Raw genomic sequence first — 15,219 nt, forward strand, 5'->3', positions numbered from 1 at the left:
ATAAAAATAAATTTAAGGCATCAAAATGTGAGTCTGCATACCAGCCGGTCATGTAACTGTGGCTGCATCCGTCTTTTAAAATCTATGCTTGGTCCCTCCAGCACTAATGCAGGCAAGCAAGTCTTTCTTCCAGTAGATTTGTCTATTTTCTGAATGAGAAGCCTCCAAAGTCACATTACCGCACTTGTTGTCACTTTGTCAAATTATGTAACGATTGTCTTTGTTGTTTTTATTTCAGCAGAGAGTGCTAACATGCCAAGAGGGCCCCTATAAACTGTAATGAAACTGAAGTGTGGCCAGTAAAAAAACAAAAAAAGAGCAACTGAGAATATTATTGTGCCACTAAATCAGCACATCCCAGTGGAACAAATTACATGCTGTCATCACTTGTAAATTATGATCAGTTCTTAGACATCCATTCCTAAAAGGTGGAGAGAAAGACTCACAGTTCAGTATAGTTTTTTTCTCATTGCGATTCATGTTAGGCATCTATTCATGTTGAGACACGGGTGCTGTGTTTGACTTTTTAATCTTCCCATCTGAGACTGGCTGCTTCACTTGTTTCGAGTACCCACCCTGGATTTTTCTCCCCTCTACACAGGATGTCCACGGCTAAAACTTGGGGGAATATGCAGATATTGAATTGTGAGAGCAAAACTTTCTACTTTAATCGAGCTCGTGCGGTACGCAGCGGTGTGGCACAGATGTTTAATCTACATCTATACCTTAGCAAGTGCACTGACAGCTGTCCTCTTTCCCTCTGTAAACTTAGCTGCCACTCCGCTGGTTGCTAATTACGTATCACAACATGCCCTCGTAACACCACGCTCCTGAATGCTTCCCTTAGAGGGTGACTCTTCAGGGGGAGAGAAGGCCTAATTAGACCAAGTGTCCAAGAACTGACACAGATGGCTCTAGATGGTGAGCTCAAGAAATGAGATAAATGCTGCAAAAAAACAAACAAAAAAACAGCCAAGGACCTTGCAGTGCTATAATTAAACCTGACAATCGGGAATGCTGAAAAGCAATGGTTGATCATGGTATTTTACCTCCTGCTTCATTACAGTCTAAAGGTGTTTTTTCCTGACACTAACTGCAGCTTACAAAAGGGATCAGTTCCTGCTGCCAGGACAGTGTGATGAGACAATGAGCTTTAATGGCTATTGAAGGCAAGAAAAAAAAAAGAAGGAAGATCACAGAAGAGGCCTTGAGCTCTGCTGCAAACCAGAGCGGAGCTCCAACAAACGATAAAACGTTGGAAACTTTGCTAAAACCAGAGCTGTCCTGCACCATGGCAGGAGAACAGATTAGGTTTGTTTCCCCCCTTCAGAATAAGTCTAGAAATAAAGACTCCTTCTCCTTTAATTAAAACGACTAGCAACGCTTTCACCAGTACCTTGGCTTTGTTCATCCTGAGCACACAGGCTCAACCAACTGGACCGAGGCATGCCGTGCCGCTCCTTAGAAGCGAAACTGCATCTAGGCCTATCGCTGTAAACAGTCCAAATGTGCAAAGACCAAATTGCGAGATGAGCTGAGCAAAAGGAAAAAAAACTGCAAGGACTGATCCTCAGACTCAAGCATTTCTCCACACGCTCCTACGCTGGTATAAACAGCACAGCAAGTAAATTAGTCCACGATTCTTGGCTGGAGTTAAAGGGACTGAAGTTAAGATTTATTTAAAGTCGCCCTTCTGCCAGAATTTCTGTCTTGACAAGATGACAGCTTTCTAAAACTCTGTCCAGTAAAAAATGAGATGTGAGGAAGTGTGACTTTTGTTTACAGGTCCTGCTTGATTTGTATCTTGCGTCCTGAAAGCAAACGAACAACGAATACAAGCGTGGAAGCTTTAACGTGGATTGGCCCACGGAAAGAGAAGCAAAATCAAACAAACAAAATCAAAGGTGCGAAAAGCTTCTCTGAAGTTTATGCTTTGCAGTCCCAGATTGTAAAAGCGCGTACTCGACTTTCTACCCAAGTCGAGTACACAATACCAAACACAGGACACATGACACTGACTCTCAGAAGACATTAAGGGCTCATTTCCAGCCACCCTCTGTGCCTCTGCTTCCAGCATCTGGCTCGCAGTAATAGCACCGTGGAGGGGTCGGACTCAGGCCAGATGAATCAATGCCTGCTGCCATTGTCACATCAGCTGCTGAGGTGTACTGTGTCCAGACAGAGACAGAGTAAAGCCTGCCTCTGAGTGACAGTCCCTTCAAAGCAAAGAGACAAGATGACAGATGGTATCAAAGCCTGCTTTCCCATAGAAATACAGAGCAGGATCAGGTTTTCTGAGGAGTTTATGCCCGAGTAATTAACTGCTTTTTTCTTCAATGAGTTTATCAGTGATGAACCGCAATTGTGACAGTCGAAAAAAACTTGCTTTTGAGACCGCAGAAAAATGGCAGCGCAGCACGCATTTAAAATGCATGTCTGTGCGTGAGTATGTGCAGCTCTGGCGATTGCTCGAACACACATACACACGCACACAAAAGCACACAGATGGCAGAGGAATTTAGCCGAGGCTTTGATATGCAGATTGGATGCTGGCTTGTCATCTCTGCTGGCTGCAACACTGTGTTATCGTTTCTTCAGCACAACATTAAGGCTGATAACATTTACCTGAAGGGGGCAGTTGACTGATAATATCGTCAAGACATTCCTGCTCCTGGAAGGCCTGGGCAAACACTACGTGGAACAGTATCGTAGAAGAGCCATGCTGTATGCACAGGGGCATGAGTAAAAACATACACACACAAACACACACAGACGCACACGGATCAGCACAAAAAGACAAAGAAATAGGAGCACACTCCTAGGCACCGACAGTATGAGTACTGTGACAGCTGGGACGCCTTCATGTCCAAAGTCATCAGAGGTGGCAGTAAAACTGTGACACACACATACACATACACAGACACACAGTGAGATTTCAATTGCAGCGACAGCAATGTATAGTGTGGAAGATGGGAGAAGAATGGATGCTGATGCTGGGACTGCTGAAAATTAACTGTAAATTACATAAAAGGAGTGAATGCCAGCGTCTAACAGACATGTCAATAGAATATGTTAGTGGAGGATAAAAAAGTATCTCAGGCTCACTAATACCTACATTCTACATAAATCATGACGCCTGATTACTGTAGGTGGCAGAATGCCAGCAGTACATTAGTAGATTATTACAGTGGGACACTTGCTCAGGTGCAGCTTCCTGCATCCCCGCTAGACCGTAGATTAGTTGCGTAAGCTTCTGCTGCTGAGTACTCATAGCAGGGTTGGCTATAGTGTAGCCTCTATGCTGTCTATGACATTGGCCCAAATTAAGAGATTATTTCAGAGGAGAGAGAGTTTATCCTTTAATTTTAATTATAGGGAATTTCACAGCAGATAAACTGAGTAATTAAATAGATTTAGTGGCATTATTTTTTTCTAAACTTCTTTTTATCACTGTTATTTTTTTCTTTTTGGGTTGATAAAACCAAAATATTTAAGGTGATTACTGATTACTCTCTACTTAAAGGTATGGGATTACTTATACAGTATCTACTATGTGCGTCTTCTATAGTCTGTACTTTTCCATTAGTATTAATATACGTGGTATACATAGAGTGGAAGTTCCAAGTTTGCAGTAGCAAATTACAGAGATTAGCTAAAATATTATGGATGCTATGATAATGAGTTCTTTTACAGCCTCTTACTGCCTCTAGGAAGTGGGTAAGTGGCAGCCAGGTGCTGTTAATCAAATGCAATTTAATAATTGATCAGCAAGTGACCACATCTGTAAAAGAAGTGGGTGTTGGTGGTTGCTGGTCTGAAGGACTCAGCTGTGTGTGTTACCACAATGCCACAGTTTTTCCAGGACTGGACGTCTCAACAAGATGTGAAGCACGGTGGTGGAGGGATGATGATTTGGGCTTGTTTAGCAGCCACAGCACCTGGATGCTTTGCAGTTTTTACGTCAACAATGAACTCCAAAGTATTCTAGAAATGTGAGGCCCTGTATGACAGCTAAAGCCTGGCCAGCACAATGAACCCAAGCACAGCTGCCAATCTACAACAGAATCGATGGAAAAGAAAAGGATCGGGGCATATCTCAAAAAAACTAAAGCAATGCTGCAGAGAAGAGCGGGTCAAAATTCCCCCTCAAAGACGTACAAGACTTCTAAAGTCACACAGAAAATGATTACTTCATGTTAGTGCTGCTGAAGGTGCTTTTACAAGTTACTGGCTCATAGGCTGTACTTAGTCATATGAAAAGGAAGTTTTTCACAGCACTCTATGCAGTGATGTGAACATTTTCTTTTTCATATGACTGCATTTCATTCGTTCAGCTGTTGTGTTTAATTTACCATTAATGTCATCGTAAGTGGTAACTATAACCTTAGATTTGGTGAAGGCCAAAGTTGTTCCTGTTCCTATTCTTCCCGGGGTTAGGGGTAAGGTTAGGGTTAGGGTTGGCACTCAAAGAGTTAATGTTTATCAGAAGGGTTGTGAGGGTGAGTTGCTGAGTTAATCATTCATACTGTGGTAGGACAGGGACAGGAATATGAAGACTGCTGCTCTGCTCATTGTAAAAAAAAAGTACATTTCAATCTGCCAAGCTGATATTTATCAAGAATTCCAGACAAAATGAAATATGATTGCATTTAATTAGCGGTAACTGCGGTATGTAATTTGAGAAGGTATAGTTAGATTACTTGTACCTGCTGCACTGGCTTTGTGTAATTAAAATGAAAAAACAAGTGACTGAAAACTAAGTCAGTTAACTGGAAATATTTTAGATGACTTAATAAGCATTCCAATGTAACTGTAATCAAACTGCTGGTATACTTTCTGCTGACTGAAATAAACTGGGGAAGTGGGACCGGTGTACAGATTTTGGAGGGTTATTCATCAATAAGAATAAAAGCTGAAGGGGATGATTTTTCCCATGGAGTTAATTTTGTAGCCTCAATGAGCCAATAATGTTGAATAAAAAGCTCTTAACGTAAGCTATTGCTTTGCTTATATGCTTATATAAAGGAAGGGAAACTGAGTACATTCTTAGTGTTTCAGGGGTTATAAAAATAAAATAAAAAGCAGTGATTTACTGGAACCAGGCCGCAGCTGAACAGCACAGTGTGCATCACTGCCCCGCGGCACTACCTTGTCCAATATCGATCATTTCAGCCACGCTTCACTCTAGCAACAAAAAAAATCAAAAGTTCAAACATTTTTTTTCAGGGCGTTCTGTCGACTGCCTCGTCTCAGACTACATCTGTTTTGTGATCGGCACTGTACTAATGCACCCAATCTTCTCCCTTCCCCTTATTCACCTCGGGACAACTGCAGGTGAGTTATAACCTGGCATCCCTGGCAACACTGAAGAAGAGTGAGATTATATTTGTAAGACTCCATGGCATCAGGGTGAATTACACCAAATTAGTTTTAGTCAGATTATTCCCATCTCGCTACATGTAGCAGTCAGACTAACACATTTAGTGGAAAACACAGAGCAGCTGCGTGATCCTGGCGCACAAGCAGCCCACAGTGTGTCACGGTCTCAGTGGGGAAGACAGAAAGGGGGTCAGATTACTAAGCCTAAGGGTTTCATTTGATCGTATGAATCATTCCGCTGCAGCGTACACTCAGCTACTGCAAATTTCTTCTACAGCACATGCAGAAGACTGGTGTGTGCGTTGTCCCTGCTTTGCTGGTGCGAGCACCTCTTTTAGGCTGCACAATAATACCCTGGTGAAACAATTATAGCACTGGGGAAACAGTCAAAATATTAGCCAGAGAGAGAGAGAGAGACAGAGAGAGAGCAGCGAAAGGCAGCGAGTGCTGCTAAATCACACATCGCACTGTGGCTATAATTTTAGATTAATTATTTAACAATCAAACAGAACCAGCGGTAACGCACAAAATGAATAGGCCTCAGATATTTCATAAGGGCGGTCATTGCTTTTACAAGCGTTTATAATATTCTGCTAATATTATATTGCGTTGCACCATTTCCAGACACGTTTCCCAGCAGTTTGGGGGTTAACGTGGAACTTTCAGCCCTGATGTTGCTTCTGTGCTGCTATGAATTTCCTCTGTTTCCAAACAGAGCTGCACTCATCATCCGCGCTCTGAATGACTTGTCCTCAGGCGCTTCATCCCTTTATTTCCTGACTCAAAGTCAAAGCACAGGCACAGAAGACCTTGTGAATACAATATCATACAGTAAACAAGAGCGCATGTACAAACAACCAAAAACCCGACTATAAGTCAAAATATATATAACAAAAACTGAGGGACAAATACAGAGCTTGGTCCGCGGAGGCGTTGTGTTTGCTTGGCACTGTCACAGTTTGAATACATGCTGGAACAATCGCTGAACTGTCCTGCTCCTTTTTTTCAGTCTTTGGTCATTTGCCTCTTTCAAGGACAAATCTGGGCAGCTTGCAGGACAAGGATAATAAGGACACATGCCCTTATTAAACAAAGCTCCTTCTATTTTATTCTTCCACCCTCCACAGCTTACGCACCTTGATGACACATCCTCCCCGCACACACAGGCAATTTCTCACTAATATTTCACATTTAACACAGACGTTTCCTGCGCGCTGTTATTTTGCGCTGCGGTCAATATGTTATCGACACAAACGAGGTGACGTGTGGCATCAGTCTCTTGTGTCCCCGGCGTGTCAATCAAAAATTACTCACGGACCCCGACTCGAGACAGATATAGATCTCTCGATGAGGAGGAGCAGCGGAAAGAGCGGATATCTCTTCGAGGAACACTGGAATTGATTTGCGTGCGACTGAGCCAACAGCCGGGCTGATTGACAAGCGATACAATTAAGTGGAAGCAAGAAGGAACGGAAGACCATCATTATATCAATCATCAGTCCTTCCCCCGCATCCCTTCGTCGATCATCTGCACTCATCATCTAATGGGCTTTGTGTGCTCTGAGACTAATTTCAGTGTAAATATTACAGTCACGTCTTTGCCGTTGACACTAGCACAAAGTCATGGTGACAGAAAGACAAAAGATAGGGGGAAAACACAAGAAGAGATGAAGATAAATAGAACAGAAGTGCTTGCTTTTGTTACCTAGTGCCTCAGGTTCAAAGTACAATCAAGCCCAGCAACAGCTGAACACACAAGTACTTGTACCAAAGGTCGCCCAGTCCATAGAGTATAACCTGCATACCTCTTTTTTAACTTCCACTAACAAGTACATGGACATTTGTGACAGGAAAAGGCATTATATGTATTACTGTTATTTGAACTTGAACGTAAGCTTTTGAAGGTACAAAATGTGTCATTGCTGGAGGGTTACTCCCAGTGAGACTGTTACCTTTTAAATGGACAATTTTTTGTTTTTTTGCCACCATGTACTACCAGTTCAGTCAACTGCAGTCTTTTTTTGCAGTTTCTGACCAGAACAGCTGTGATTAGTGATCCTTTGGAACTAATGTGAGATATTACAGAGCAGGACTTCACAGCTGCCAGTCCATCAAAGACAGAAAAAAAAGTGTTAAATTATCAGGGAACACAGGCATCCCGAGTGGTTTTTGGATTCATACAAACCCGGGTTGAACATGAAGTTAAAAAAATAAATCACAGTTTTCTGCTACCTGTTGGTGAGCCCCAAGGGCCTATCTGAGCTTGTCTTTGATGTAATACTGCTGCAGAAGCTGAAAATGTGATTTGTATACATGGTAATGGTAAATAGCAAAAGTCAGTTTTTGCAGTGTTTTGATCAAACGTGTGGATGGGAGGCTTTTCTGATATTAAAGTATCCTACGTTTCACGCAAAGGTGAGCTGAGCTAGGTTTGAGCATGGATGGATGGTTTGATGGTAAAAATGGACGATATCAAAGTTTACTGTAGTATTAAGTATAGCTCACAGTTACCATTCATTATTATTAGCTCAAAGCAGCTCATTTTGCCATTTAGACTATTTTTCAAGATTCTAGATCCTTTAAATATCACGTAATCCTACTCAAACAGGTCAGCTACACTTAACATACTAGCATTGTTTGGCTTGTTCGTGCTGTTGGCTGTGAATTGAAAACAATATAATGTTTTTATAGGTGCATAAATGCTAAAAGCAAATCATTTTATCCTGTTGCTATGTAGTTGCTTGGCAACGTGATGATTTCTAATACAGATTTAGAACCTTCAGGGGCCTAAAATGTACCTGTGTGCCACACTTTGGTTAAAAGATGTCATTTCATATATAAAACGACAGTGCAAAATGACTCAACCAGTCCTGGTGGAGAGGTTATCATCTCATATGCAGAAGCTTTTGTGGATGACTCTACCACAGTGCCACAGAAATGCAGTCCATTGTTTTGTTCAAGGCCAGCACGGCTGTAAAACATAAATAATAATAATAATAATGATGATGATAATAACAATAATAATAATAATAATAATTAAAAGAAAAAACAGCTCACTGGTTACTGGTTGATGTTAACTGTTAGACAACTTGGCACAATCTCCACAAACCTCCAACTTACAAGTGCAAAAGACACACCAAAAGTCTGTCTTTGTACCTCTTTGGAGGTTTGAATTTTATGTGTTTGAGGTCATTTTTCATCTATTTGCAGGTACCTCCATCATCTAATGATCATTTTGTGTTTCTTTGCTGTCATTTAGCATCTGTTTGTGCTCAAATGCATCTTTTTAAGGCTTTTTTGCTTTTGCTGATGTTTTGCATCTAGAAATGGTTTGCAGTAATTGTTGGAATGGTTTTGCATATAATACAAAACCAGTGTGACTATGTCTCATTTTGCTTTGTTCTACCTGTGAGGTGTTTATTCTTGGTTTTAAAAATTCTGATTTTAAAAACCACTTTACAGGAACCCTACAACATAACATACGATATAACCTTATGTGCTCCTCCTGGGAACTGTAACTACACGTCGGTTTGAGGAATGCGATTAGCCTGTTCAGCACCCTCGATTCCTCCTGTACATTTCCAGCTACTTTTTTTGCTTCAGTTTTTTAATTTATCAGTGAGAGAAAAACAATCAGATCTCGGGATGAGAAATAATAATCATAGGTTCAATATAAGGACTCGCAAATTTCCTGAAATGAGATGTTAAGAATATTGGAATGGGGAATGTCCAAAAAAGCAGAAAAACTCGAGTCATAATTATATGTGCACCCCAAAACATTACCACAACAAAAGGGAGGGAATAAAGTCCTAGCATGTTATTTTTTCCTATCAGCTTCCATTGCATGTAAAACAACAGGACATAACGCACTAATTAACACATAAAGCACCAGGACAAGCATAAATGTAGGCAATTGCCTACGATGTAATCACTTACATAGGCTACACTGTAGACTCTAGAAAGATTCCCTATGAGTCTCAGGACCACAGGACCAGCTTTTGGCTCCTCATCCAACTTGAAAAGTTTTTTTTCTTTCTTTTTTTGCCGCACTAAAGGCAGAAATTGTGAAATTGCTGTAAATCAATGTTCTTTCAGTCCAGACCACAGACATAACGAAAGCAGAGGATGACAAAGATGATAATTGAGCTTACTCATCCAGCTGAATGGTGCTCAGGTTACAATGCAGTTGTTGTTACAGACATTGCACAAAGATGTTTTCATCTGTCTGCTTAAGCAACACAGGGCTGGGCATCAGCTGGGATTTTAGCCACATCCCGTGAAGCCTCTTCGATCCTCCAAGAGAGCACAGACTTAACAAATATTGCAAAATAACCCTGGAGTTAGATTAGACTAGTTAAGACTGGGTTTATTTCATGTCTGGAAAGCTGGACCACAGACAGCAGATTTAATGGTCTGATTCATCCCTATTGCATCAGTACAGACAGATACTGTAGGCCACTTTGTGGTGACCCAGTACAGCAAGAAGCTAAATAAATATCTGCCACATTCAAGTACACACTGAGGCGTACTTTGCTTCTCCAAATGCATAAAGAAATACTGACCGTGGCATCTGATATTGACTCTAACTGAGGGGAAAAACAGGGGAAAGAATACCTAAAGGATCGATACAGAAGGCCTGTTAATGGATTTCTGCATTTCTGCTGTTCAGTAAAGAGAGAAAAACACACGGCAGACAGTGTTGCATGCACAGAGGAGGAGAATGATGGAGAATACTAAAAGTGAGAAAGAGACAGAAGAGCTGATAACCATATAGAGAGGAGGAGCGAGAGTGCAGTTTTACACAGATATGGATGGTTGGAGGGTCGATCGTTACCCCATACACTGCATGCATGCCTGCCTGCCTTTCGCTGCCTGATTGCCTGGCACACATTTGCATTAGAGCTGAGAGGAGTCGAGCAGAAGCGCGCAGCCAGAGAAGTCTTTGATCTCTCAGCCTCTGTCTCTTTGATGCACCGTGTGGAAACACACCAGCAGATTTGGGAACGACGGGATGATGTTGAGTGTTAAGTGGATGTGTGTGTGGGGTTTTTTTGAGTGTCTGTGTGTGTCATGTGTGATCTCTGTGAGGGAAATGGTGTACATAGCTGGAATAACTGTGCAAATCTGTCAAGAACTTGATTGCAGCCCAAATGAGCACACACACACACACGTACATGTCTGCATGGGTTGCCCTATTTTGTTAAGGACAAGTGCATTCAAGTTGGAGGAAATGAAATAGCTCCCCTTTGTTCCTGCCGTTCTTCAGGATTATCAAACATCACAGCGGCTCCGACAGCCACGAGTGTCAAGCAGCAGATTTACATCCAACACCATCGGCCCGTGCTTTTCTCGGAAAATGTCATTTCACATTTTGCGCCTGGGTTCAAATTCGAGGCAGTGCACCGAGATAATCTGTGGATTTGGACTCCGTGCATGTATTGACAACGCTCTCTCCCCACGTCTCTTCATCTGTCTCTCCTTCCTACCCCCTGTCTTCCCCAATCCGCCCCACCTCACCTCCCTAGACTCTCTCTCATCCTTTGCCTCCTCTCTCCTCATTCTTATCTCTGCTTTTCCCCCGCCTGTCAAGGATGATTTCAGGCTTGTTGCGTCTGGCCTGACTTTGTGGGGTGCGACCGAAACAGTAATTACAACAGTCTCTGAATAGCTTTTCCTCCCTCCCTCCTACCTATCATCCGCGGGCTTAACCCCGCTCTCCAAACTGACATGCAGGGGCCAGAAAAACAGCCCGCGTAGAGAACCATTAACCCACAATTAAATCACAATCACAACAGCAAAGGACGGGTGACATTTAAATCCATCAATTGATGTGGAATTAGGAGCACTCTTCACAAGATGCATTCTCTTCTAAATATGATGGTGCAGACAAAGGAAAAGTGAATTAATAAAATATTTCACAGTATGTGGGCCAAAGGGGGCAGCTGGGAACCACTGGGTAGACATTTACAGGTTAGGTCAAAGGGGTTTAAAATTGTCTGCACAGGTAAATACAGGTTACTGTAGTTCACTGATTCACAAGTGGAATAAGATTAAAAACAGAAATGAGGCAAAGAACAGAGGCTTTGTGGCTGAACCATAAGGCTCACAGGAATTGTGGCACCACTTCACATGGGCATGAAAGCCCATCGCCTTCAGTTTTATGATAGAAATATAAATATCTTCACATATAACCTGTTGGGTAGGTCCAAGCTTACAGTTTGGAGGTTAATGATGTCATTTTTAGCATGTTAGCTGACTTTTTCTACAAAAGAACCTAAGGAATAAATCTATGGACAGTACTGCTTCAAGACCGGCCTTGCTCTCAAGAACCAGTGAAGACTGAAAAGTGGCAGCTTATAACTTTATCACCACCCTTAAACTTGCTACTGGTATTAGTCTTGGAACAAATTGAAAAAAAGTTCTGACCTAATGAAGAAAGAAGGTTATCAAAGTAATTAAAGCTCATCATCAAAGAGAGGGGAGTGTCTGTACCCGCTTCATGGAGAAGGTAATGTGCACTTCAGTCCAAGAAGAAAAGAAGATGTCATGCAAACATCCAAAATATCCATCACGCTTTCTCTTACACGAATCATGACAGTAGGTTCTGTGGCAATTCAGTTAGTAGTTAGTACAAAAAAATTGACCTGCTGGTGTACTTTAGTGTGGATTTGTCATCTGGGAGCCATGGATGTTAGTAGTAGTCTTAGTATTTACAATTGCCTTGTTTAACCTTTGCTCTGGACCAAAGTTTGATCAAAAGGTGAACCAACCAACATTGCCACCCCTACAGCCATGATCCCGATCCCTACCTCGATCTTGCCAACAATCACCAACAATCTATTAAGATGAAATAGTCTAGACAGGCAAATATCAGCAACAATACATTTCTACTGGATTATGATAAGCTGGATCAACGGTGTCTGCTTACATGTGGATCACATGCTGAGAACAAGATAGGGGCATTTAGCTCGAGTAGATGGTGCGATAATATCTGGACACGGAAAACTAATCAGATGGAATCAGTAACAAAATGTCTCAGGCTGAGAGCCGAAGGCCTCCAACATGGCCACTGAAGAATGTGATGTGTCATCCTAAAGCTGCGAGAGGTGAAATGCCTATTCAACATTTGGCTCTGACACAGCAGAATGATGTCGGCCTTCAATCTAATATCAAGGTTGTGCTGAAATGAAAGCAATTTGATATTGCCAGAAAGGAGAATGAGGAAATGAGATTGATGTTGTGAGGAGAATGGGTAGGTGGTGAGATGCGGAAAAAAAGGAAGTGAGCCAAGGCAGAAAGCTGCACAGTTCGTGTTTTATGCTGAAATGGCACTCAAGCTTTAATACCATATGAAGAAGGTCGTTTTTTTGTTTGGTTTTTATTTTCTTAAAGAGAGCAGGGTCAACGCTGCTTCATGTGTGGTCGAGCAGGAGAAATGTAAGGTTAGCAGGAACGCACATCTCAAAATGAGAAAAAAAACTTACTTCATGGGTTTGAATAGTGCCTGTCCGTAGTTCTGGAAGGTCATGATGAGCTTCAGCTGAGTGCCTCCAGATTTCATTGCTGTTGGAGTCAAACAGACAAGGTCGCTATTAACTTCAACTGATATTAGCTACACATGTTTTGCGGGTATGTTGAAGAAATGAGTCCTGCCCTGAGATAAACTGACCCACTGTATATCGGTTTTAGTTAAATCAAAAATTTCTCCCATTAAATTTCTGAATCATACCTTCTTGCTACTGTTTCTAAGTTTCTTTCTAAAATTTATAGCCCACATATTATTTATTAATGTTGTTTGCACTACTTTCTCGCACAATCTCACTCTTACTTTTTACTCTTTTTTTAACTTAACTTCACTTTTATTTTTTATTTTGGTTTTTAATAATCATTGTTGTGTATAAATAATTTTTTTTCAGGTATCTCACAGTATAAAAGCGCTCATTAAATGCCTGTGACACTTTCACTAAACTATATTGTTTATTTATTGTAGACTACACTATTTTGAATGATCTACTCTGCTGCCATAACATAAAAATTAACCTCAGTAAAGTATCTATCTATACTGACTAGCTAATATCTCGCTTGACTAGCTAGATACTAGCTAGTGGTGTTAGCTACTTTTGCTAGCTAAGCCGCAAAATTTTAACTTAAGCTAGGTATAGTTTTTAGCTCAGCTAATTCAGTAAGCTTGCATATCACAATGAATAAATACATAAATAGAATAAGTCATAGCCAGTGTTCAACTTTTGCCCATTCCAAGTTTGCAGCATAGCTAATTTCCATTTGATTATACTGTACTTGTTTTGAACTCTGGCTCTAAGAAAATTTAAATCAAGTCTGTGCTCACTGTTTTCAAAGTTTAATGAAAAACGTTCTCCCTAAAGCAGCACAGTCAAAGATTAGTCTGCTCATTATAGGAAACTGTTTTAATGTCTTTTACACTGCCTTATGTTTTAAAGAGAGAATTTACCATTGTAGGGGGAAAAACTCAATATCACTCTCTTGTCTAAATATTAAGACTAAGCTATTTACACATCAACAAAGCTAGTAATGAGGGCTCACCTAAACACACCTTCATACAGCACTTTATACACTTGAAGCACATATACCTCACAAATGAACCTAACATACATGCCTTTGATTTACCAAAGGAAACACAACAAAAGAGAACATGCAAACAAAGACCCCAGCCGGGGTTCAAACCAGGAACTTTCTTGCTGCGATACAACAGTGTTATCCACTTTGCCAGCATGTCTCTCTTTATGCTTTAGAACCAAATGTCATCTTTTTAAATGCATATAGTAAACTTGCATTTAAAAACACTTGTCACCTAACTTTATTTAGTCATTTCAGACATAGTAACACTAGCCATACATGTGTATTAATGCAATTCCTTAACAGCAACAGACTTTGCACCCTTTGTTCTCATACATCATAAATTTGAAGTATGTTCTGCTTACATTTAGCAAACCTGTAGATGGATTAGGCATGATCTTGTTTTAAATGGGAATGATTTGATTTACACTTGAGCGACATCTCACAGCACAGCAGAAACATCAATCTCCTCTGCTATTTAAGTGAAGAGCCCCGCTGCATATGTAAGCTCATACACGAGTGGTGGCAATGTGTCTTTTCTAAGCCAGTTATGTTTGTGTGTTTGAACTCCAAAAAGACAGAGAGCTGATGTCACAGTGTTTGTTTGATGGCAAAGGATAGCGAGAGGGTGAAGGACACCCAGTGCGCACCCAGCGCTCGTTGCTCCTCTGCTGTTTACTCCCTCCCCAGTATTCTCCTGGGGGTCTGTCCCTCTGTTGCTGTTTCTGTGTGTGTGTGTGTGTGTGTGTGTGTGTGTGTGTGTGTGTGTGTGTGTGTGTGTGTGTGTGTGTGTGTGTCTTTGTGTTTTTTTATTCATCCTTCCATCTTTCATGTTCTCTCCCTTTTTGAACACGATAATGCAGTCTAAAGGCCCTCATGGGACTAGCTGGTGCCAGAATGACAGCAGAAAACCAAACTGAAATTCACCAAAAAAAAAAGGGAGCAGAGATGACAGAGTGCCCGTTATTTCCTACACACTGATCGACTGGAGGCTGTTTTTCGGTGGCGCGTTGCCAGAGAACGACCTCCTCTATCAATGTGTTCATTTATGTTTACATACATGAATCATGACGACAAGCAGACTGTTTACAGAAAAATAGAGGCAGAAAGATCAGTGTCCATCTGCCCCCCCACCTGCTGCTGTGCAAAGCTGTGTGTGTGTGCTTATGCAGACATTTGGGATATCTCAAATAATGGATACCCCTGACTGTAGTCGCTAGGAACTCATGCATGCAAGGGGCCATG

The 15,219-nt window shown here is 41.3% G+C and overlaps 1 protein-coding gene across 1 annotated transcript in view; it reads right to left on the bottom strand.

Moving 5' to 3' along the window:
* Window positions 1-15,219, bottom strand: part of fam20cb (FAM20C golgi associated secretory pathway kinase b) — a 67,347-nt gene that overhangs the window by 48,210 nt on the left and 3,918 nt on the right. Inside the window, exon 3 of the mRNA XM_080872824.1 lies at window positions 12,864-12,942. Coding sequence (XP_080728950.1) covers window positions 12,864-12,942 — 79 coding nt within the window. The remainder of the gene's footprint in view (window positions 1-12,863; window positions 12,943-15,219) is intronic.

Source organism: Rhamphochromis sp. 'chilingali' (assembly GCF_963969265.1).
Source record: "Rhamphochromis sp. 'chilingali' genome assembly, chromosome: 22".
In the NCBI taxonomy this organism is placed as follows: Eukaryota; Metazoa; Chordata; class Actinopteri; order Cichliformes; family Cichlidae; genus Rhamphochromis; species Rhamphochromis sp. 'chilingali'.